At 41.5% G+C, this 24,363-nt stretch overlaps 1 protein-coding gene across 1 annotated transcript in view; it reads left to right on the top strand.

Moving 5' to 3' along the window:
- The window catches only part of NR3C2 (nuclear receptor subfamily 3 group C member 2), a gene marked incomplete at its 5' end in the record, with an annotated part of 210,062 nt that overhangs the window by 162,574 nt on the left and 23,125 nt on the right, over positions 1-24,363 (top strand). The window contains 2 exons of the mRNA XM_082314777.1: positions 8,917-9,255; positions 9,676-9,820. Of these exons, the coding sequence (XP_082170903.1) occupies positions 8,917-9,255; positions 9,676-9,820 (484 nt within the window). The remainder of the gene's footprint in view (positions 1-8,916; positions 9,256-9,675; positions 9,821-24,363) is intronic.

Here is a 24,363-nt window from a genome sequence, read left to right as displayed (position 1 = left end):
TTCTCGTGTCTGAAGCCAACACGATGGCATTTTCAGTAAAGTGCAGGGGGTGATGTTGGGAAGTGCAAGTTGGGGTGTGCAAGAATGGAATACCTGAGAGCAGCTGTTTAGAGACTGCAGTGAAGAAAGAAGCACAGTTGCATGAGGGTTGTATGTTAGAGTCAGCGATGTAAAATTATTGCAAAAATAGGCAAGTCTCATTTGATACTAAGGCATTATTCTGCTCTTGTCAGAGCTGGCAAGTGTGGGCCTCATGATTGTGTCTGGCTTTCAGCACTGCTGGTCAGGGTGGTGGGATGGGACAACCTTATGAAATTGTAGCCTACGTTCCTATGCCGATTGGTAAGATCGGCGGTACCGGTGTCCTTCCTGATGGACGCGTCTCATCTCTTGAAGATCTCCAGTGTGGAAGTCTCTGCTGTATCCCTTGACAACCTATTCCAGTTTTTCACAGACCTTTACATTTAGAAAGGTTTCCTTAATATCTAAACTGAATCTTCCTTCCTGAAATTTCATATCATGTGCCTGAAGAAAGGTGTATACAGTCTAGAGAGTGCCCAAGGAAAAACAAGGATAATAAGAAGCTTAGAAAAAAACATAAATCTGTAAGGAAGAGTTGAAGAAACTCAATTTATTTTAGTGTAGAAGAGAGAAACATATTAAGAAGGCCATGAATACCAGTCTTCCACTACAAGAAGTGGTGTAAAAGAGGGGACAGGAATGATAAGTTGTTCTTTATGGCCACTGGGGGAATGATGAAGAGAAATCAACTTTACTGCAGAAAAAATGATGGGATATTGGAGATGTTGGGGGGAAAACTGAGTGGTTAGGAGGAAGATGGGGGATATTGCAAAATTCCCTTTATTGGAGATTAATAACATACTGGGTTGGGCAAAGTATAGCTGATCCTGCTCAAAGCAAGAGGATAAACTGCTTCACGTATATTGTTTCTGTGCTTTACAATGCTGTACCGGAGCCACATTGCACTGCATTGTATATTAGAACCTGTTCCAAACTAAACAAAATGCAAACACTTCCGAAATTGTTGTATAAGTAAGCAAAGTCATAAGCAGGAAATATTTACCTAGTTACAGTCAGTTTTATTAGTAGTTTAAATCCAACTAGAATAAAGAACCAGAATATGTTTAAATGAACACAAGGAAAATAGCGTACAATTATGTAGATGAAAATGTACATTAGAAGCTCTTTCTTTCATCTGTGCTGTACCTCCCTTTCTGGTGTACTGAATGTGAACCAAGAACAAGAATTACATTTATGGATGTGCCTGGATCTTTGCAGGGTCTGACTGAAGGCAAATAAAATGTGACATACCCATAGATCAGACTTCATGCACATTTATTCCTTGTCTTTAAGCTGTCCAATCCTGTCAGATTAAAGTGTTACTTATTAATTAGTAAGCAGTTGTGAATGATGTTGGCAATGCCAAACTATGTCATTATTTCAGTTATGCCTACCGTTTCGTTCTACTGAATTCAATCATTGGCTTTGAGCTTATTCTCCAGTAAAAGCTTGCTTCTGCTGGTGGAGGATAAGAAATTAGGAAATTTTCATTGCTTTGTTAATTAAACTATACTGATTCCTCAGGCTCATGGCAAGTGATACCATTTTCTATCGCTTTCCATCTCCTCTGGGTCACAGCTGTCAGAAACAGATTTTAAAATTTATTTTGCTATGTGAAGGCACGACCTTTATTTTCTTCCTTACCAGCTGCAGTCTTACTTTCTTGGTGTATTTAGACTAATTACTTGATCTCTTCAGCATATTCCAAATGCCACTGCAGAAATCACCCTTGAAAGGCCACTGCTTTGCAAAAGCAAAGTCCTTTTGGTAGTGTGTCTTAGATGATAAAGTAATCTTGTGCTCCCCTTTTACATACCTGTACTGTCCCCTGCTTTAGCAGGTGCTTTTTATTTGCTTCCTCCCCTTGGTCTGTCCAGTCAAACCAGTGACTCACCCATTGGTCCCTGTGTCTCCAAGATTTGTACCTTCCTCTTACACGTGGGACAACGCTTGGGTTCACATTCAGAGGTTCTTCATCTACCGCAGCTCTACCTGAAAAGCAGTGGTTTGCTTCCCAAAGTGGATCATTAATGGAAGTTTTAGGGTCCTGTCTTGGTTGTTCCCTTCTTTGTTTCCTGAAGAATAAAGGATGCATGCCTGAATGCACTTTGTAGAGCGAATGGGATGATGCTACAAAATCTTGTTTGCATTACTGCTTTTCACTTTATCCCATGTATTTGCGTGCATATGTGTGTGTATATAAAAAATGTCTGTATTATTATCTAGAAATTTCTCAGCAAAATCTCATACCCATTGTGCTAGACACTTAAGTGAAAAAATGTCTGTACCAAGATAGCTCAAAATTTTCATATATGTCAAGATACAACAGATTTGGGGGAAGGGAAACACTATTTGTGGTAGCAGTAAAATAGCTAATGAGAACAGATGTCAGCTCACTGAAGTAAGTGAGGCAAAGGCACCAGGCAAACATGATGAAAAGATTCAGAGGAGGAAAAAGTGGCATTTTGATGGAGTATTTATCTATACAAAGGTGGAAGCAAGCTACAAAGTGCGTATGCTTGGTGAGGGCTCAGAGGAGAGCCTACCCAAAGGCTGTTATGGCTGCCTCAAGGGGAGAATTGGCAGCTTGATCCTTTGGTGTCTCGGGTGCAGCAAGGTGCCATAGGTTGCTTTTGGAGAGGAGAGGCAGGTGGCAGCAGAGGGGTATGCGGGAAACCCCTCAAGCATTTGGCGTGGGGTGGAAGGGAGCAAGCTGACAGCTGTTGAGGTGGGGAAGGGGGTGGTGGTTGTAGCCCAGGTGCAGAGTTCGAGCAGTGAGGTTGGGACCTGGATGGAGGAGCTCAGGTATTTGAAATGCAGGTGAAATGCGTGGCGTTCAGAGCCGGCACAGTTAAAGGCGGTCAGGGTGTGTTTGTTTTGCAGCATATTGTCTACCCTCAGACTGCCTAGGCCACTGGTAGTACTGTACATACTTTGAAATAATCCCAAATTATACCTTGTTTGAAGTGCATATCGTGATTTTTTTCCCTTTGTCTTTTACATGTATTTACTCAAATGACTGCTTTCTCCTTTACCTCTTTTTTTAAACCTCCATTGCTTTCTGTGTTTTGTGCTGTGTCCATTTTAGTTTCCTCTTTCCTTCTGCTGATGTCCTCTGCTTTACACTAGAGGTAGCATATGTTCTTATAATGTGCTTTTGATATCGCTTACTGATTCAAATATATTCTGCAACATGGATAGAATAAAGATCTGTTGGGTCAGGATCAGTTTGGTCCTGGCTCTGGCAGAGCTTTACACATGTGATAAATAAAGCTCTTGGTTGTCTATATCATGCCTTTAGCTACGCAAATAATAATTGGTTTTTGATAGGCAGCAAGGCAAGCTCTGAATATCATCTTTTAAAAAAAGAATTTGATTCCAGGGGATTATCATTGCAAGTCTTGTAATTCACTCTACGTAGAACCATGGATAATTTTCTAAACTTCGCATTTCACTTCAGAGCACTGGATGCCAGCATGAATTTGCAGAGCATTTTAGATTGTTCATTTGCTAAATTTGAACACTGATACAATTCTGCAAACAAGATATTACTCTGTTATAAAACTGCTGAGTTAAATCATAATATTTATGGGTTCTTTTATCTACTATTGATAGCATTTTGTTCTTTGGCATTTTTGGATCCCCTTTTTTAAACAATAATGCTGATGAAAATTATTAATTTTGAGCCTATGAAAAATAGTTATCAGCTGGGTGGCTGTATGGAGTCCATAACTTAATTTGTGTATATTCCCTGGGGACAAAGGGAGTATAGATTAGCTAGACCCAACTTGTATAGCATGTGTAAGTTTACTATGGTATTTTTAAAAAGAGCGTATAGTAGCTTACGTGTCTTGTAACTACCCTAAAACCTCAAACTTAACCTTTAAAAATTGGGAATGCCATAGATTTGTAGCTGATGTTCACATTAATTCGTATTCGGAAAACAATTTAAAATAGGGTCACATCCAGTTAATGTCCTGTTATTTGACCTAGAGTAGCATTCACTGTTGCAGATGACCCGAAGCCTATTCAGTGTTTTACAAATGGCATGAAAACTCCTGATCCTGAAATCTCGGGCCTCCCTGTTTCAGCTTTGTGACAGGAGTCTTACAGATGAAGGGTCAATACTAAGGAACCACTCGTCCAAAGCTGAATTCACCCTGGTCTCCTGCCAATAGCTGTTTTCAAATGATTATGTCCCATCTTTTTGCTAGATCGTAAGACTGAGTCGGGGGGGGGGGGGGGGGGGGGGGAATATTAATTTGCCTTACAGCCTTAACAGTGCTCAAGACTCTCTTAAACTGGTTTTAATATGGGATCTCAGCCTTCCTCAGTGCCTCTGCAGCAATACCATTGTCCCTTTCTAGGCAGATGGCACTGGCATTGAGGGTGATAAGCAAGCTGATGTTTGTGGGCTGCTCTTATTGAGGTCTTCCAAGTACGTGGGACAACGTGTGGTTTTGCAGAATTTGCAGGCGTTTCTTTGAACATGTTGGACAACAGGCCTGCTCGTATTAAATCCAGGTAAAACTTTGCCTATTTGCAGAGGAACAGGGACTGCTATTTGTGGTCAGACTTGTAGCTTATTTATTCCTCTGTTATACTGTAATTTATTGTTAGAGCTACAGAGGAGGTCTGTTGGACTTGCCTTTATAAAGTCCAACTTTATGTGACTTTTCAGATGCTTCACCTTATTTTTCGTTATTTTTATTGCAATGTACAAGACCTTCTAAAATACTTATTCAACAAAAGTCATGTCAGATACTTGAGGTGTTAACTTCAGGTATATCTGCAGTGGGTCTTTCAGTATTGTTTGTTTTTCTTCAACTATTACTTTATCTCAGATGATTTAAAAATACAAGGATTATAATACAATATCCTGGCTGCAATAATGCTGAACAGGAGGGGCAAGAAGTCCTGCAATTAGAGATAATATGCAGTCACTGGCTGTGTAGCCATTTGGATGAAAGTCTTGTCCTAACCCCAAATAGGCTTCAGACCTCAGCTTTGCCATGTGAAATGCCCCATGCGTGCCCCATCCCCTGGTCTGCCTGGAGAGCCTGTGACTTCTTGAACATTTCCACGTGGCAGCCCTGGTGAGCATGGCTTTTACCTGCCGATTCAGAGGTGCCTTTGTTGGTTTTATGGTTGGTATTGCAGTTAGAGAGCAAATGTGAAAAACAGCTTCAGAAGACCGACTCGGAGTACGTACTGCTCAGAGTTTGTATTTAATCTTTAGTTGTTGGTTTCTGTGGGAGTTACCAAACCAGTTGAGCTACAGCACTGGCATGAAGCCAAATGAAAAATACAGTTTTCTTCACTGTAAACATGACTGTCAAGCAGTAATGTTTTTCTCAGCTTCATTTTAAAGGCATTATAATGGAACAAAATGAAACTAAAACACGTTTTTATGCCAGTATTATACATGGAAGAATGTTATTTCTCTTTTCTTTTAATGAAAATCTCTTAGAGAATAGAACATACAAAATTATGCCTTAATAAATACGTAATCAGTTATCTGTGTTGCTAGATACTTGATGGAGTTGGAAAACCAATACATTTCTTATTCTGGTGTAGTTATGGTGAGAATGCTTTTTTTTTTTTGCCTCTGCAAGCATGAAAGATATGTAAAGTTCTTTATTTTTAGTCCTGTTTTGATAACAGAAAAAAAAAAAATATAGTGCCCGATAAAACTTAATGGATAATAACAGCAAACGCTAATCTCTATCCACTCCTTCAGGCTTATTTTTAAACTCTCTTTTCAGTGGCCAGTAGCTCTGTTAACTCGTCATCAGGTATTCTGCTGAACTTGGCCATCCTTCCTTTGCTTTTGGGATTTATTTTGTTGAAAAATGTGTAAGTTCAGCTTTGCCTTTCTACGATAAATGCAAACCGTATTTAATGCTCATGGTGATTTCACTGGGACATCGTCATGTAGGTGCAACTGTACCAAATGGGGAACAGCAGCATTTTCACTTTTCAGAATTAAATTTATCAGAGTTGTCTGCTTTGCCTCTAACTCCCTCTGTTTTATTTTGCACAGTGAGGAAAAAGCTTGTTTAACAAAATGTCTGATCAGCTGCTGCTTTGTAAAATGGTTTTTTGGGTACTAGGAGCGGAAATTGCATCTTGAAGAATGGATGTCAGCATCCGTGTAACTTGATGCACCAGAGGATGAAAAATCCTTCAGTTGTGCTTCATTGTTTGAATGAGCTTTTCTAAGAGTTTCGTAATAGAAAAGTAAGAAACAGAATTGGAAGGGACTTTTATAAGGGTCTTCTCGTCTGTCCTGAGACAGAAACAGCTGCAGTAAAACCTTTCCTGACAGATACTTGTCTTGCCTCTTCCTTATAACCTCAAATGACAGCGATTCCTGTGTTTCCGTATGCAATCTGTGCTAATGCTTCAGGTAATTAGGAAGGTTTTGTTAAGTATATGTGGATAGTTGAAAACAGAATTTTAAACTAAATTTTATTAGGACTGGCATGTTTTTATTTGCATATCTAGTCCTTTTATTAAAAAAATCAACCTGCCTCACTTGGTCTGGATGTTTGCAGGCATAGAGAAATTAAGAAATCGTTGAAAGCAGGCATAAATGCTATAGCGGAATTAATGAAATGGTGTCCAGCTCTCTGAAGGAAAAGTGATGAAAGTTACACAAAGATCTCTGAAGTTCTCTGTAGATCTCCAGCGCGCCGTTGATGCTGAAATCAGCCAGGAAGATCCTTTTTTCGTTGTGTGATGGAAACGACACCAAACTGATGGTCAGATTAGGCCTTTACTGCTCGGTGCAATACCTGCTGCAGTAGTAATGAATTGTATTCAGGTTTTGAAAATGATAGTCAAGGAGTGGCTCTTTGAGTGGGCACCTTCAAGATCTTGTGTATGAGTGGTAACGTCACTGTTTTCTATAGCAGTGTCCCGTGTCTACCCTAACAAATAAGCTTTTCTTTTGGATCTTGGGATGAGCCAGCTCCTCAGAGTTCAAGGTACCGTCCCAGCAAGGACGTGTTGAAAACAACAGGCTGTTGTCGCACTTGGGCATGCGTTGTCCTGGACCCTGGGTGTCTGCATCCTGCCTCGCAGGCACTGCGACCTCCGTCGCAGCTGCTACGAGCTCCGTCGCAGCCGCTGGCTCTGGGCCGGCAGCCCTGGTTTCAAGGAAACAGTAAAACACTAATGGCTGCTGCCACCAGCAATGGTCTCAGGGCAACAGCAGCTCTGCTGTTGAGGAGGGTTTTCTTAAAACGTGGGTTTTAAGGAGTTTGTAGAAGAGTAATGAGGTAGTTGCGTGGATCTTTGTGGGGAGTTTTCTGCACTGTTATTACAGTGGGAGTGGGAAGACACACATAGAGCAAGCTTTGAAAACTTCCCAGGAGGCCATGGCATGGCACGCTGAGCTGGAGTTGAAGTGAACACTTCGATAATGGAGAAGAGAGGAGGGGTGAGATGGAGGTTGGCCAGAAAGGATACTGAAACTGCAGAAAAGGCGCTATATTTAAGGAGAGATAGGGAGGAGAATTGATGACAAGGGAAAAAACTTGAGGAGATAGACTTGAGACAGGGCATGGACTAAGAAGGGTGTTTGCAGTAGTATCCTAAGTAGGAGTGAGAGACGCATTAGCAGTTACAAAGAGGTATATAGACTTGTATTTCCTGATGCCAGTAAAAGGGATGTTGCAATAATCAAAAGACAGGAAGATAAAAGTCCAGACAAGGGTTTTCGCTGTGTACAGATAGATAAGAAAGACTATATTTGAGAGAAGTTACTCTGAAAGAGCTGCGAACATTTAAATTTAGTTCGTTATTTATTGATTTTAAAGGTTATTTTAGTTACCTTTTCCTATTGTGAAAAGGGGGGTGATGAGCTTTTGGTTGGGGTTTTTTTGTGTGTGTTCTTGTAACTTAATTGTCTTTCTTTTTATTTCCTATTCTTTCCTCGCACTACGAGATTATTTTGCTGGGGCGGGAGCAGGGCTTTCTGCCTGCTTATGTATCTGTGCTTCACATGGCAAAGATGGGAAGGCAACCCACAGAGAATGGCTGGCATCTCTGCAAAGAGTGGAAGCACGCTAGCGTTGTTGTCTTCTAAGAATACTTAGTAAGGAAAAGTAGGGAGGGTAGCATTAAAGAAAAAAAAGGAAAAAAAAAAGGGGGGGGGGGAGGCAAATCATTAGAGAATAGTGGTGAGAAAGGTGTTAGACAATGCTCTGTTTTTTCTTTAACTGGGTAAATATTTTTAGCATTGTTTCAGAACTACTCAAGACAAGAGGACAAAGCTCTTATGGAAGCATCAAAACAGCAAAAGCAAAGGGATTTGACTAGCTTAGGCTGTTCAAAATGGATTGACTGCATTTCAAGTTGAGGCATAGCCAGGGTGGGCACTAGGACTCAAAAGCTTAAGAGGGCTCCAGGTCTGCTAATTTTAGGCATTGCCAGGGAGGTTTCTTTTGATGACCAGATGCAATGGAGAAATAAATTGCAGACTTGTAGGTGATAAGTGATTCATTTAAGCTACAAAAGAAATAAACTTCTGAAATGTTGGTTGGGCACCAACCACAGTAACTGGGATATTTTATACATGTCTGTATGGACAGATACTGGATGTTCTGTCACTTATAAAAACATCCAGGAAAGCAATGAAAATGAGCTTATGTGTGTCTTTTGGTCCTTTTTCCAGTGTAACGATGCTGCAGGCAGTGAGGTATTTCTTAAGGTCCTCCACCTGTTTCTCTTGAGAACTTTGAGATGATACTTCTGCTTCCATTTTCTATAAAGCCAGGGTTACACCAGCTTTCTGTACTGATTTGGTTCTTGTGCTGCTCATCTTCACAGCCCGGAAGTCCAAAAAGTTGGGGAAATTGAAAGGGATGCACGAGGAGCAGCCCCAGCAGCGGCAGCAGCCACCACCCCAGAGCCCCGAGGAAGGGACGACGTACATCGCGCCCGTGACTGAGCCCTCTGTAAACACAGCACTTGTCCCCCGCATGTCTGCTATCTCACCAGCACTTACTCCCTCTCCTGTTAAGATCCTTGAAAGCATTGAACCGGAGATTGTGTACGCAGGATACGACAGTTCGAAGCCAGACACAGCGGAGTACCTGCTGTCCACCTTAAACCGCCTGGCCGGCAAGCAGATGATTCAGGTGGTGAAGTGGGCAAAGATACTTCCAGGTAGGGCCACAAGGCATTTGGTGAATGGTGTTTCTTTTAGGTTAATGAACTATTTGCTTGACAAATTGTATCTTTAATCCGTGGGCTGTGTTGAAAACCCTCACGGGGGGGTGGGGGATGTGTGAGGTGAACATCTGAGAGAAGATTGTTGGGTTTTTTGATTTATGTAATGTTTGTTTCATATGTCTGTGATCGATATTTAAAAAGCTTTCATTTTGAATAATAGCCTCTTAAGAAGAAAACACATTTTGTCACTGGAATGAAAAATTATGGTTTTGTTTTTTCAGAAGTATACTTTGTGGGAGTGTTGCTCTTGTTCATTAATACTAGAAAAATAATCAGCAATATATTCAGTGCTGGTTTGGCCAACCCTTGTAGAGCACAATGTAGTTCATGGGTATCTTCTGGTTTGATCTCTAGGATTTAGAAACTTGCCTCTCGAGGACCAAATTACTTTAATTCAGTATTCATGGATGTGTCTGTCATCATTTGCCTTGAGTTGGAGATCGTACAAACATACAAACAGCCAGTTCCTCTATTTTGCTCCAGACCTGATCTTCGATGAGTAAGTATTCCTTAATGGTCCTTTTCAGTGCAGGCTGGAAGGATTACTCTGTCTTTATTTGGTTTTCAGGTATACCTGCAGTCTAAGAAAATTTCAGCTAATTCCGGCTTAAAAATTAGCTTAAATTTTTTTCAGTGACTCAGTTTTCAGTTGGCAAAGCTTTGATACTGCCATCCGCTTCTCCTTATATGTGTGGATGTGTTCTTAAACTAGGACCATCGTGCTGGCTTGAAATATGTCTGATACAGGACCAAGATTTATGGAAAAAAACATTTTTTGGTATCTACTGGAGCTTGGAAAAATATCTAACTTCTAGGAAATGTGAATGTTTAAATTGCCAGTTTTTTTCAGAGCAGTCATATAATGGTGCTTTTGTTAACAATATACAGCTGTTCAATGTGTTTTCTTGACAGTCTTAATTACCCTTCTTTGCAACCATGAAAGAAGCCAAAATGTTTTTTCAGTAATGAAACATAATTTCTTTTATGATGCATTCAGACAAAAAGAAGGATCAACCAAGGAACCATTCCTTCTGAGTATGTGTGTTCCTTCATATTTTAAGTTTGTGTTTTAGTGCTTTGCTTTTGATGAGTGTAATTTAATTTCTGTTTCATTCTCCTAGTGTTTATTCCAAGACAGTAAAGTCAAAATTTAAGCAAATACACAGGCAATCAAACTGGGGTCACATCATATGCTTATCGCAGAAGGTATTTTTTTTTTCTAGAGGTAAAAAGGAGACATAATCAATAGGATATGGGTGCTCTTGAAGGGAAAAACAAAAACAAAAACCAAACCAAACCAAAACAAAAAAAACAGGAAAAGAATGAACAAAAAATAACTTACCGCTCAATCTCCTGAAATGTTTTTCTTGGAGAAGATGCTTTGTTGCTGTCCGTCTTAATAGTCTTTCTTTGATTTAGGAATTCCTAAATAATTAATGTGTATGAGATTGGTCCCAAAGCAGTGAGCAATATCAAAGGAGGATCGTTTGGTTGGTTTTTTTGTTTTGTTTGGTTTGGTTTTTTTAAGAGGAGGAACTGGTGATTCACTGCATGTGGCTGAAGATGCAGCGTGAGCCATTTTCCTCATTGAAAGCACCTCCACTGACTTGGACATTAGAGAATCATCACAGAAAACGTGTCTGTAGCTAAAGCTAAGTGAAAGTGTGACCTTCGAAGAGTTTAGTTCTCCTGGGGAAACGTAGACTAAAAGTTCAAACACAGAAGCAGCTTTCCCTGATCTGACGGAAGTCGGTTGGGGGGTCAAAATTTATTGGACAGGGAAATCAATCCCACTTGCGAATAAAAATGCATGTGCATTGCTAGCATTCTTGATACTGCAGTTAGAAGCAGCTTCCAGAAGTCGAGATCAATTGTGAGTTTTATGCTGCAGGCCTTGAAGGTAAGTGCCTGCAGAATTATACTGAGGTTGAGGTTGGGATCCAGTTGGGAAAAGGAGTGCAGTCTGATGGAGTGCAAAATAAATAAACATCCCAAACCAGATATTTATGTAAGATAGTGGTCAGGTCTTCTACATATTTAACAATGTACTCATTGCAGAGCTGCCAAAGGTAGCAGAAGGCAAGTATTTCTAAAGAGAAGAAAAATAAGTTACCAGGAGCTGTGTTGAGCTGTGAGATGTGGGACGGGGGCTTTTGAAGGAGCTAATCGGGGCAAGACATTTCCTTGGAGGTAAAAGGGTAGGAGTTCAGCACTTACTCCAGAACAGTAATGGACACATCTCTGGAACGAGGGGGGCTTTCTCACTTTGCTCATGTTTCATACTCATTGGGAATCGTGGGAGACATTCTTTCCAAGGTTCTCACATTGCCGCTCAGGGTGGTAGTTGTGAGACTGTGTTTGGAGTCTGAGTTTTGGGCTCCCCGGCACAGGAAAGTTGTTGAGAAACTGCAGATAGCCCCGTGGAGGTTGGCCAAGGTGGTCGAGGGCTGGCTGGGACAGCGAGGGAGCTGGGCTCGTGCAGCCAGGAGGGAGACCGTGCTGGGTGCGGTGGGGATTTAAGTGCAGCCTTCATCTTCCTGATGGGTCGTTGTAGAAGAGATGGAGTCAGACTCTTCATGGAGGTGCCCAGTGGAAGGATAGGAGGCTGCGATCGCAAGTCTAGGACAATAAACTGTCTCCTGGGCAGCAGGGGAAGAAATTTCATAATGAGATGGTGAAATAGCAGAGCAGGTGCCCAGAGAGACCCTGGAGTCTCTGTCTTTGAAGATGTCCAGGCCTTGACTGGGCAAAGCCCCGAGCAGCCTCCTCCAACTGTGACATTAGCCCTGCTGTGAGTAGGGGGTTGAACTTCAGACCTCCAGATGTTTGACATAAGGTCAGAAGTGAATTACTGGAATTGTACGAGCCAGCCAATACAGTTCAATGTAGAAAGCATTCAGATAAGCAGAAAACATAATATATATTCCTGTTTGTGAAAATACACTGCTCTGAAGCTTTGCTCTGGAATTGCTGAAGGCTGGTCTTTACTTTTTGAGTACCATGAACTTGGAAATGTGGTATGTGGTTATAAACATGGGCCTTCATTTCTGTGCCACAAGGTTTATCAGACCTCCCTAAGGTTCGCTTGGTGCAACTTTTTGAGTGTTTTACTGCCCTTGGCATTTTAGGACACATATTAGTTGATGCAGAATGAAAGGGAGATGCTTTAGAGTGACTTTTCCTTCTGCTGGCTTGAGAGAATTATGCTCCTGTTATCACCTGGCCAAGATTTTCTTGGTATTTCTTCATATTGTGTCTGGAGAGGTCATTTCTCATCTCTGTGCAAGAAGTAATTGGGAAGGTCCCTGGCCAGGAGCATGCACTCGGTGCCCCAGAGAGTTCAGTATTTTCTTCAATGAACAGTTAAAAAAGAGCGAAAGTAGAGGTTGGCATTAGCAGAATTACGTTGCTTTGTTTTACGTTAAATGAATTTTCCATTCACTCTTAACTACTGTGAATAAAAGGAAGTCGTAATGTTTCTGGAAGGCCATGATATATGATCTTGTGTTCTTTCTTATTCTGAAGGCCTGTAAACAAGGCGAATAACAAATGAGGATCTCTGTCGTTAATAGCTGTTAAATGTACCTTTGATTGTATAAATACAGCGCAAAATGCCTCCCTACTCATACGTGGTTTGATTTCCTGTTAGCCTTATGGATGGCTGGAAATATTTGTTTGCCTTCATTTAGTCATGTTACATATCTAATTAAGTGTACTGTTTGTCTTTATGGATCATGCGTATATTCCATTGCTTTAATTGGGCTTAAGTAAACGCGAAGCTGTGAACTGAGGGATAAGAAAATGGCTGCTCAGCCTGTTACAGAAATGCCTAAAAGCAGCCTGAAAAGAGGCGTAAAATAGACCAGTGTATTTGATGTTATGTGTGTGTTAGTTACAGTATGTGTTTTTTTAAGATCTATTTATTTTGTAGCATAGTAGTTGTAATCAAAACTAATATATATAGCGCTTTAATTTTAATCCACAGTAAATCTTTAAAAGACCATCATATATGTGACACCACATAATTCCTATTGCAGGTAAACACTCTTAAAGGGTGACTTGCATATGTAATAATACTCAAAAGATGTTGCAATAATGTTCTTACGGCTGCAAGCTCAAATCCGAGAAGTTGCAAAATTCCAAAATTAAGGTGGTCTCTGAAATGGTAGTTTGAACCCTTTGGGTACATGCTTTGAAGACTGTGTCCACAACCAAACCTTCAAGTTATCTTATCCCATAATATTTTTCCCGTGTGACTCCTTCCTTTTTGTATTGATCAGGTTGGATCAGTTGTAGGGATGATACAGGATTATGTAGTGAGAGACTGTTGGATTTTTGCTTCATTTGTTGCCGGCGAGGAAGCCTTCCCTTGAATGGATCTAGGGATTCAGGAGAACAGAGAGATATTAATGGGGAAGATTTTTCTTAAGACATGGCAAAAGACTATCCCTGATTCAGGACCTAAGCTCTGAGACATTTCAGGTTCCTACTGCAAAATAACAGAAATCCCACAGAAGAAAAATGGCTGTTGTTTATTTAACTCGAGGGAGGGAGAAAATTTCTCTTAAGACTTAACCAAAGACTTTAGCTGAAATTTTCTAATCTAATTCAACCTGAGGCAGGCATATGCATGGACAATTTAAGTCCAGAGCATTAAATTGGTAAAATTATACACAATTGAAAGCAGGAAACTGAGTGGTGCTGCTTGGAATGGGTGCAAGAACAAAGCAAGGGATGTAGCAAAATACAATGTTTTTTAATGCTAGCTCATTTTCAGGGATTCTGTCTGAAGCTGTGCAAAATGAACTGTTTGCTACAGGGAACAGCCTAAAACATGATTTTAAGACGTGGTCCTGGAAGGTAGGGAAGTTAGTTTCAAATTCCTGAATTAATCATTGAACTAACAGCTAAAACGACTCTTTCTCTGGCTGTTTTCTTTTGAAGGAAAAGTTCTCAATGTTTTTGAAAAGAGACAGCATGACATTTTAGGTCCTAGAAGAAATCTGATGATCTGAATCTTTCAATAGCAGGAGTTTATGTGTTTGCAGTGCAGAAGTCAGATGCCTAAATCCCAGAGGAAGGCAAGGGATGCTCCTTCTTGCTCACGTTTCTGTGACAGGCTTGGGCAGTTGCTGCCCCGCCGGCTAGTGGTGGCAACTTCCCAGGTGTCTGCTTCCACCCATACATTAAGTCAAGGCATCGGCTGGCAACCTTTCAGAGGCTCAGGAAGGGATAAAAAGCATTTACGAGTGCAGCGCTGCCAACAGAAACCCAGCAGGAGCCAAGATGTGGCACGGCGGGGATCCTCGCTCCGTGGGACATGGGCTGCCTTCAGGGCCACGGCTTGTGCTCCCAGCACATATCCCCCTCCCAGCTGGAGGCCAGAAACTGCATCCCTCATGGCAAGCTGCCCTGCTTGTCCATCCCTTTCCCTAAAGAAGAGGGGTAGTGGCTTTTCATCTCTCCATAGGGCAAAAACCCAGCTGATGGCATTGCTGATGAGCATTAAAAATCAAGCCGTCCGTCCTCTTTGGCACACATTGGTTTCTGCTAATGTAAAGAACCCAGAGGGCCAGCCTGATGCCGGAGTTCCCCCTCAGGTCTCGATTTTTCTTTTGATTTCAGGTTTTACACGGTCTCTTTGTAGACTTCTAAATCCTTGGGGCTCTTGAAGAAGAGACTCAAATTCCAAAATCATTTACTATTTTTAGGAAATTTACCTAAATTATCTTATTTACCATTCCAGCCTTATCTAGCTGTAAAACAGCAATGATGTGGGATACTGAAAGAGTTCAGTAATGCTGAGACACCATGTTGAGACACTTTAGTACATTAAAGTACAGCATCAGTATTTCAACAGTATTTTGCAAATGCACTGAATGACCGATGTGCTGTGTGTTTTCTTGCTCCTTTGATTTTTCTTGGTTTGTCGTCTGCAGCATAAATAAGTCATAGGTGCATAAGTGTGCAGGTTCTGAATTTCCTGGCCATTGTACTTTCTTCTAACTGTCGTCGGTTTTTAACAGAGATTTTTGCCCTAGTCAAGGACTTGAGGGCTTGCCTGATAAAAACAGCACTAGGCATTGCACAAGGTACCCAAAATTATTAAAGTGAACTTTTATTAAACAGAGTCTAAAAACTGGGGTGAGTTTTCACAAGCATTTGGATCAGTGACGTCTTTTTTCCATCTCTGAAATTATTGTATTACATCATGCGCAGCTCAATCCTTACAGTAAAAAGGTTTCAGTGGAGGCTGCAGTTTATTGAATATTATGTACAAAACATTAAGAGCAGAATATACCAATTGATGTATTGGTTGGCGCTTTTGATAAGGCGAAGCTTCAGGCTATGGATTTTGAACTAAGAAGTGGCTGTCCTTTCATTATTGCCATTTCGGGCAATTGTGACACTACTGGCCACTTTTCTAGTTTGTAGTGCAGTATGGATGGCTTTCTCATTATAAAATTCAATCATCTACTCCAGATATTTTTAAGTAACTCAATAATCCTATGTATATAATGTAGTTTTAACAAACTAACAAAGGTTACTACAAATTAACATAAATCCTTCCTTTAAAGTGCAAGATTTAACTTTCAGTAAAATAAAAATGTAGTACGGCAAGGATCTTTCATGCTATGCCTTTGGTAATTGCCCCAAGTGTGAAGTTTTAAAATTCAAAAGCAGACAGAGGATGATATTAGCAATAGAGGAAAAACAGAGGATACATTTTTTAAATGAGAAAGTTGATGTAGAGTAAATGAGGTAGAGAAAGGTGGGAAAACAGCTTCAGTACATGGGGATTTCTGTGGAGTTTCTGTGCTAATGTTGTCATGGGATGTGAATGGGCAGAGGATTTTGTAACATTGAGGAAAGTCATAAAATTAAATTAAGAATTAAGATGTAGCTTGGCTGAATAGCTAAGATTTTATTTAAAATATGCATTTATTAATTTTGTGTATTTTATTAGTAAATAGCATGTTCATTGTCTTTTCATTATGTTCATAATATCCTCTCATAATATACTCGTGGAATCTGGGACCGTTAGGATTTGGTGTTGTGTAAGGCAGTGCAAGGATGCAGCTGCCTCTCTGTGCCCTTTCAGTGCTGAACCTGTAAGTCTTTCTGGTGTTCTGATTTCTATAGTAACAGCAGGAAGATAAACGTAATAGAATAAGCTGAATATTTAAGAAGAGCAGATTTTTTTTTTTTTTTAACCTTATATAACCTCAGGGGGCGAGGGGGATGATTGCTTAGATCATCTGTGAGTGGCGATAAAGCCAATAAGTAACTTCTTTTATTGTTTAAAAGATTACTTTTTCCCCCTTTTACATTTTGCAGGATGATGGCTGTTAACCCTTTTGGTTTCTTTTGCAGTCTGTTAATCCTGTAGTGTCTAAATTTAGGTACATTTTTGTAATCTCTTTCATCTGGCAGTCTCCAGATCCCTCATTTTTAATTAGTATTGCTGCAGTGATTGTTGATATGAGTTGTCAATGTTCATTCTTTGCTAATAAATCGTGTGTGTGATCACTGGTCTTGTTACAAGGTCAGCAGGCACTCCTTGATATTCCTCCCTGCGTGATTTTTGTTTGCATGTATTATTTTGAAGAGGAGTACTGCATTCGTACTAAACTGTCAGTGCAGTGAGAAGTGGATATTTTTATCAGTAAATTTTTTATATATGTTGTTACTATTATTTATTTTTTCATAAAGTGCAGCTCAGTTCCTATCCAAGGAAGTATATGAAAGGATTTTTTTACATACCCACCCCAAAATAGTGCAGACACAGAAGGAAATTTTGAAGAACTACTGTCATACCTGTAGATAATAGATGTAATATGCTTCAGCTAGATTTTCCAAGTCTTATTTTGCTTTTTCTTTGTAAACAGATCAATGGTTGGGCAAAGCAATAGATTCAACTTCTTTGCATAAGTTTCTAAAGGCTCTGCCTTTTAATGCCTTTATCTCTAAACGCTTCTTAAATTTCTAGGGTGTTCTAGTTTAAACTGTGAAACTGTAAAGGAAAACAGGAGATAAAGTAGTTTTAAGGAGATCCGTAAGAATGGGAAAACTGTCAGAAGAAAGGTCCATCTAGCACAGTTTCTCATCCTTTGAACTGGCCAGTTGCAAAGAAAGCGTAAGATCAGGACAAGGGTAAAATGATACTTCTTCATTTGCCCGTTCCAGCAGTCAGTGATTTAGGTACTTTCTGAACGGGAGATTGCATTCAGACAATTGTGCTTAATAACCCTTCTGTATCTTCCTTCTGTGAATTTGCCTAATACCTTTTTGAATACATTTATAATCTTGACATCTAAAATGTTCTGTGGCAGTCGCTTCTGCAATTTAATTATGCATATTTGTTTGTTGGAGATGTTTCTAAAGCAGGTAGCTGATAATTTAATGGAGTGCCACTTCATTCTTGTGTTTGTGGTAATAGCGGATATATTCCTTTTCATCCTGTGTATGCCATTTATCACTTATAGATCTCTGTCAAGTCCCATCGTTTCTTCTATGGGCTGAAGAATCAGCTAGTCAATTTAATCTCCTCTTGTATGTCAGTTGTTTGCTACCCCGGCCCGTCCTCATCTCCTCCCTCAGTGCCTTTGCTAGCCCATTGTATTAATTTTGGGAGGAGACCGGACTGACACCCTGTGTTTAGAGCGCAGTGCATTTATGCAGTAGCAAAATTACGATTTCTGCCTTGCTCTCAATTCTTCTTCTCTCACCCTTTGCTCTTTTTGACCATTAATAAACACCAAGCAAGCATTTTCAAAAGGCAGAAGCCCCAAAAACCTGTTCCAGGTTACACTTAGGTCTCTCTATTGTGTGATGTTTGTTAATTTAGAGCCAGTTACTTTCTATGTATGGTGGAAGATGATTATACTGTCTGCATTGTCTTGGTATCAGTGATTTTCACCTTCCATTTTGTCAGCCAGCCGCACAGTTTTGCAAGATTTTTCATCAGTTTTTCACAGGCAGCCCTTGATTTTATCGTCTGGAGTCATCAGCAAGCTCTGTCACTTCCATAGGTCTGATTTTTTTCAGATGATGTATGAGCCGAGGCCCCAGTGCAGAGCTCTGTGAGACTTCCCTGGTAACCTCCATTACTTGTGAGAGATGTCCATTTATTATTACCCTTGGTCTCCTATTTTTAAGCTGCTAATAATCCATGAAGAGCCCTTCTCCTTATCCCTAAGATGTTTTTAAGAGCTTTCAGGAGATCTTTTTAATAGCTTGAAAATCCAACTTTGCCGTGATTGCATCCCCGCATACCTCCTGATGCAAAGCGCAGTGTGCAGGAGGTCCTAGACCAGTAATTACCCACACTGGCACGCCGACAGACGGCATTGCAGCCCATACCCAAGCTGCCTGCCCCAGTTTCCTTTGTGTGGAAACCAGGGCAGAGGAGAGGAGGAGGAGGCGAGGGTTGGTGTTTGCTTAGGTCTCACCCCATATGGCCGTGGGATGCAGCTAGACCTGGCGTGTGCAAAACATTTCCGTCGTACAGACGTTGCCTGTATCGACCAGAACATCCCTGTGCTATTGTCAGAGCACTCTTACAGATTCGTGAGACGTGACCTCTCTTCACCAAAGCTGCGCTGACTTTCTTCCCTTATAGCATATTTATTTATCTATTAATGCTTCTCTTTCAATTGTTTTGCTAGATATAGAAATGAGACTTACTAGCCTCTGGTCTCTTGAGTGCTCCCTCCCCACTCCCAGACCCATTTTAAGAAATCAGTCACGTTTGTCACCTTCCACGCCTTTTATAAAGGCAATTTAAGCAATAAGCTGCACAGAACAGTTAGTAGTTCAGCAATTCCATATTTAAGTTACTTTACAGCTCATGGATGGATGCCATCTGGTCTTGGTGATTTATTACTATTCATTTTACTGTATTTTTTTTTTTTCTTTCTAAAACCTCTTCTACTCACACTTTAATCTGAAACTAGTTCTCACACTGGCTTACTGAAAAGGGAGACTCTGGTGCAGGGCCTTCCTGGACTCCTTTATGGAGAGCACTGATGCAAAGATTTTATTTAACTTTTCTGCTATGGCCTGATCTTTCTTAAACACTTCTTTTTCATCTTGATCATCTGTTGGCCCAGTGGATGTTATGGCAGGTTTCCAGCTTGTGATGTGTTTGAAAGGGCATACAAACTTGTGATGTGTTTGAAACCGTTAGTTTTTATGATTTTGGCAAGAAGACTTGCCCAGTGATTTTACATTTAATTTGGCATAATTATGCACTCTTAGTATTGTCTCAGCATGACTTTGGGACATCCACAAGTCTTTTGGGGGAGTGTCTTTTCAGTTCTCTCAAGGTCCTTGGCAGGAAGAGCTAGGATAGAGAAGAGGTTTGTTCCTTTCAAGTGGCTGTCTGAACGTGGTGCTGTTTTAATCTTTCTGCATGTCAATGAGCTGTTTGGTGGCACCTCCAAATGCCTTTTACGTGCATAGTGCTTCCTTTTGCGACTTCCCCTATAGAGTTAAATATTAACCTTCCAGATTAAAAGAAAAATTAGGAAGTAGTTTCTTTAAACTGGTATGAGAGGAAGGCATGCCTCGGTTGGCTTCCAGAAAATGCCATGCTCTGCATGACAGCGTGAGCAAAGTCTTGATTTCTGAGGCATTGTTGGCACAAGAGAATTGCTGCTGCATGTGGAATACAGCAGTAATTTTGCTGATGAACCACTGCAAGTGACAATGAGCCCTGACATATTGGCTGATACCTAAGGGGCACCTTTTCTGGCTGGTGATACCTTTCTCTGATAAACTTTAAAAGAGTATTTATTGTCATGTGTACGTTATCATCACTTATTATTGAACATGGTATTGAAAAAGCATTTTGGTAAAGGCATAATTATGTATTTTCTCTCTTAAACTGTGATTTGTCTCTTTTGGAATGCAAATGCAAACCAAAAGAGAGTATTTGGTATCAGCATTCTGCTAACTGCATAATTAACTGTTAATTCCAGCAGATACTTGGGGGTTTTTGCTATTGATGTGCTTGGGATTTTAGGGTTACGTAACGGGGTGATTATTAAGTTGGATTTTAGCACAAGTTCTCGGTTACTGATTGGGAGCTGAAACTCTCCTTTGGCAATCGTTATCCACGAGCTGTTGCCAGTTCCCTTCTTGATCAGCCTATAACAGGAGGATACTTAGCTGAAATTTTAAAGCAGCTCTAAATTTCTTAGTGTCAGTTACCTGGGATTGTATTCTCTAGGATCACCAGGAGGACTTTCTTGGGAGAAAACTAATTTTCAGAATTGACTCCTTTAAGTTCAATGTAAAAATTGCCAGGTTTGTATGCCTGGGTGGCTAAAGCCCACAAAACATCAGCTATGTCTGTAGATCTGTTTTGATGTGAAATGACCTTCCTTGACTGATTACCAGTGTTCAGCATTGGTGGTACTCAGTCTAATCCCTGTTTTGTCCTGGGTTTGGCAGCTTCTTCTGCCAAGGTCATGACTGTAGCGCCAATGCTCCCAGCTATGCACCCTTCAGTCTGCGGCATCCCAGTCACCTGGAGAGAAGCTTGTGGGGTTAAATGGTTTACTTTGGTAACAGTGGGTTTGTATGTTCTTGTGGCAGGGTTGGTGAGAGGAGATCATTACTGAATTACTTCTCTTTCAGCAACTTTTACAGCAGGAAATCTGTCTTTTTTGCATACTGTGCTTCCTTGCTGGGAGCAGCTTTCTTCTGTTGCATGTCAGATTTCTGCAGGAACACAGTAGCAGGAGGCATCTCCAGGACCCTCGAGCCAATTCCCTGCTGCTGCAGAAGGATCTTGCCATAAAACCTCCTTATTTTCAAAGTAGAAGGTAGTACCAAAGCCTTGCTGCAGTGTCAGATTAATAGGGCACAGGGTTTTTTTTTCTCCCCACCTTCTAGGTAGAGGGAAGAAATGCTGACTGTCAGTAGTGGCTACAGTCAGGTAGGACAGGAGAGAGGGATTTGGGGGCAGCAGGAGGAGCTGAGGTGACATTTGGTGGCAGGTCTCACAGCTTTGCTTTAAGAAATGACCACTGGCACCTGCCTGCCTCTGTATGAAGGAGCATGTACATGGGCAATAGCTGCATCAGGCCGTTCAGCAGTATCAGCCAAAATGGCCTGGGAATGTAGGAGTATGCTGAAAACCCAGACTGTCACTGGGGGCTGAGGCAACAGCATTTCGGTTTTGGTTTGGTTTTTTCCCTGGGCATGGTATGAGGATGGTGTTTTCCAGCCGCATGATAGAGCAGGCAGCCAGGGGCTGTGGTGGTGTAACCTGGCTGAGATCCACCGTCACGTGTGTAGGCAGCAGGGTGGTCGTCTGAGGCTGTCACTTTTATGCTACCTCTAGGCTAACGCTTTCCTGGATAAACCACCTAATTCCCAGCCTGTATTTATCCATGGCTGCTTAACCAACTGCAGGGTAATAGTTGTATTCTCTATCCCTTACTGCTTAGAGAGAGCATCTGCTGCCTTATCAGTAGGAGGAGGAGGTCGCTGGTGCTGACGAAGATGGGGTATTTATTTCTGCTGGCTTGCTGACAAGTTAAAGGAAAAATGGGCATGACCCAAATTTGTCTCCAGTAGAAACTGATGACAAAACTGCCATGAATTTCAACAGGAGTGAGTGCCTGCATTTGCCATTGATGCAAGGTAACAGGTATTTTTTTCCTTCCTGGAAGGAGATGGCTCTAAAGCTTTAAGAGTTGAAGGCAATGAGTATGTTTTTGTCTCTTTCTGCTGTGGCTTGCAGAGTGAGCAGAGATGCTGAATAAGAAATAAGTGCTGAATGAAAAGTGATAATTGAATTTTTCCTGAATTCTGCATGTATTTTGGCTTGGATTTTGATCAGTGCAATAATTTAATGATGCTGCTCCAGTACTGCTGCCTTTGGTTGTGTTTATAATGGCTTCAAGATGGGAAACAGGTGTCTGGGTATAGTCCATTGAGCAGAATGATGCGCAGTGTTTTCCAATGCTGCCGCACAGAAAGCAGTGCAGCGATTGCCCCTTTGCATGGAAGAATAGGTTCAGTTTTGTGCTTGGTAGTCTTGTTCTGTTCCCACTGTTCTTCATAATGGAGCTGTTGAGGTAGAATACTCCCTCAAGAAAGAGTAAATTGTTGTTACGATAATATGTTTATTTTTTTCTTTCCCCAAGAACCTCAAAACTTTTTCCAGACAAGTGAACGCCTCCTAAGGCAGGTAAGATAATTCAGGCCAAGGGCTTTTCTGATTCGATTGTTTGAGCAGCTGACCCTGTGATCCCATGGCCCTGGTCTTTTTGCACCTTTAGCCGCAGCTTGCCTGCCTTGCCCTAAAGGTGTGTGGTGATGTTTCATTCCTCTCTCTGCCAAGTTCAACCTGACCCCTTCTGGCATGGTGGAAAGCATACCTTGCTCTCTGAGGTTTCCAAATGGGTTTTGACCTTCAGGCCTTTGGCAGGCTTTCTTGTTGTGTTGCATTTGTTTATTTGTTTTGGTTGTGTTACAGCGTAATGCGCTTTCTGAATTTCCCTGAAATCATTTAAAATGATGGACAGGGTTCAAATGGATACAGGTTTTAGTCTAGCAAAGAAGCAGCTCTTGATTACAAAATAGGAAACAGTTCTTATGGGGGAAATGTAAAATCAGGAAACACAAAGAATGTCTCTGACATCAGACTTTTGATACGAGTGTTGCTTGGACTTTTCCTAAGTCTTTTCTGAGCTGCAGAGGCCAAGGGACTAAGTCAGCTGCACGGTTGTTCCTCTGAGGTGCTGTGAAAGGGGATGCCTTTGCCCAGTTTTTCTTGGGATTATCAGCAAGCTACTTGAGTACTGATGAAACTTCAAAACACCCACCACAGCTTTCCCTGTCTTCACTTCCCTGTCTAATTTAGGAAGATGCCTCGTGCTGTGGCTTTGAATAGTATGCATGAGAAAGTAAATAAAGCATGGTATCAGGTTTGGTTTGGGGCCGAGTTTTGCCTGTGAGGGAATATTCCTTGATGCGTGGGTTCCTCTTTTTGGTTACGGTCAGTTGAGTTGCAGTTTCCATACTCAACAAGGAGATTTACAATACTAGACTTTATGATGACTTACAAGTTACTCATAACAAGTTGTTTCTGTACAGCATGCCTGTAGTTTCACAATTTTTGATGTGGCTGTTCATTTCTGTGGAAGTCACATAAGGGTATTAATGAGATAGATGACTGGTTTGGTATTTAGGATGCCTTGTCTTAAGCAGTTTCCTTAAATCATCCCTCCTCCCCCGGTGTGACTGCTCAAATCCTACATCTCTGTTGTAGTTGGGTGGCTCACCCCTTGGTGATTTGGGCATCAGTGCCATTTCGGCAGGGTGCTCAAGGCGTTTGCCTTGTTGCTTGCCCCTGTGTAAAAGGACGGCTACTTCCATGGAGCAGGGGAACAGGAGGGGCTGGGTTGGTTTGCCACTTTCTCATCCATATATTCAGCTCTCCGTAGGTAGATGCTGAGGATGAAACAGGCTGAGGTGTTGGCCCGGTACCGCAGAGCTGGTCTCCATGTAGCCTGCCCGTGGAAGGAAGATAGGAGATCTGGAGGCAATTTGGGAATAAGGGTGGCAGAGATGAGAGAGGCAAGGATGTAGAGATTGCATTGGAGTTCGGGCGAGATCCCAGATCAAGTGGGGAGAAAGAGAAGACAAACTCAGGGAGAGTACCAGGGAGTCTATCAACTAGGAACACGTTTGCTGCAGTTCATTGAAAGAAACCCAACAGCAGGAACAAAACCCCTCTTCCCACCAAGGCAGTGGAGGTGCCTTGGAGGCCTTCACCAGCGGAGGTACCCACCTCGTCTTCCTCCCAGGGAAAAGCAGCGGCAGTTCAGTTCCAGTGGGGATGTGGTGAGCAACTCAGTGACCAGTTAACACGAGGTACCCGTGGCCGAAGAGGCTCTGCAGGAGTAGGTAGAAATTGGGCAGAGCAGTAGCTGGGGGGGAATGGGCTTGTTGCAGCCACTCTGCCTGCCCGCAGTGCCGCAGCTGCAGGAAAGGTCAGGCAGAATGTGAGCTGGGCATTAAATT

The sequence above is a fragment of the Platalea leucorodia genome (assembly GCF_965183815.1).
Source record: "Platalea leucorodia genome assembly, chromosome: 6".
Classification (NCBI taxonomy): Eukaryota; Metazoa; Chordata; class Aves; order Pelecaniformes; family Threskiornithidae; genus Platalea; species Platalea leucorodia.
Note: the sequence above shows the minus strand (reverse complement) of the source record. Positions and strands in the feature narration are given on the sequence as shown.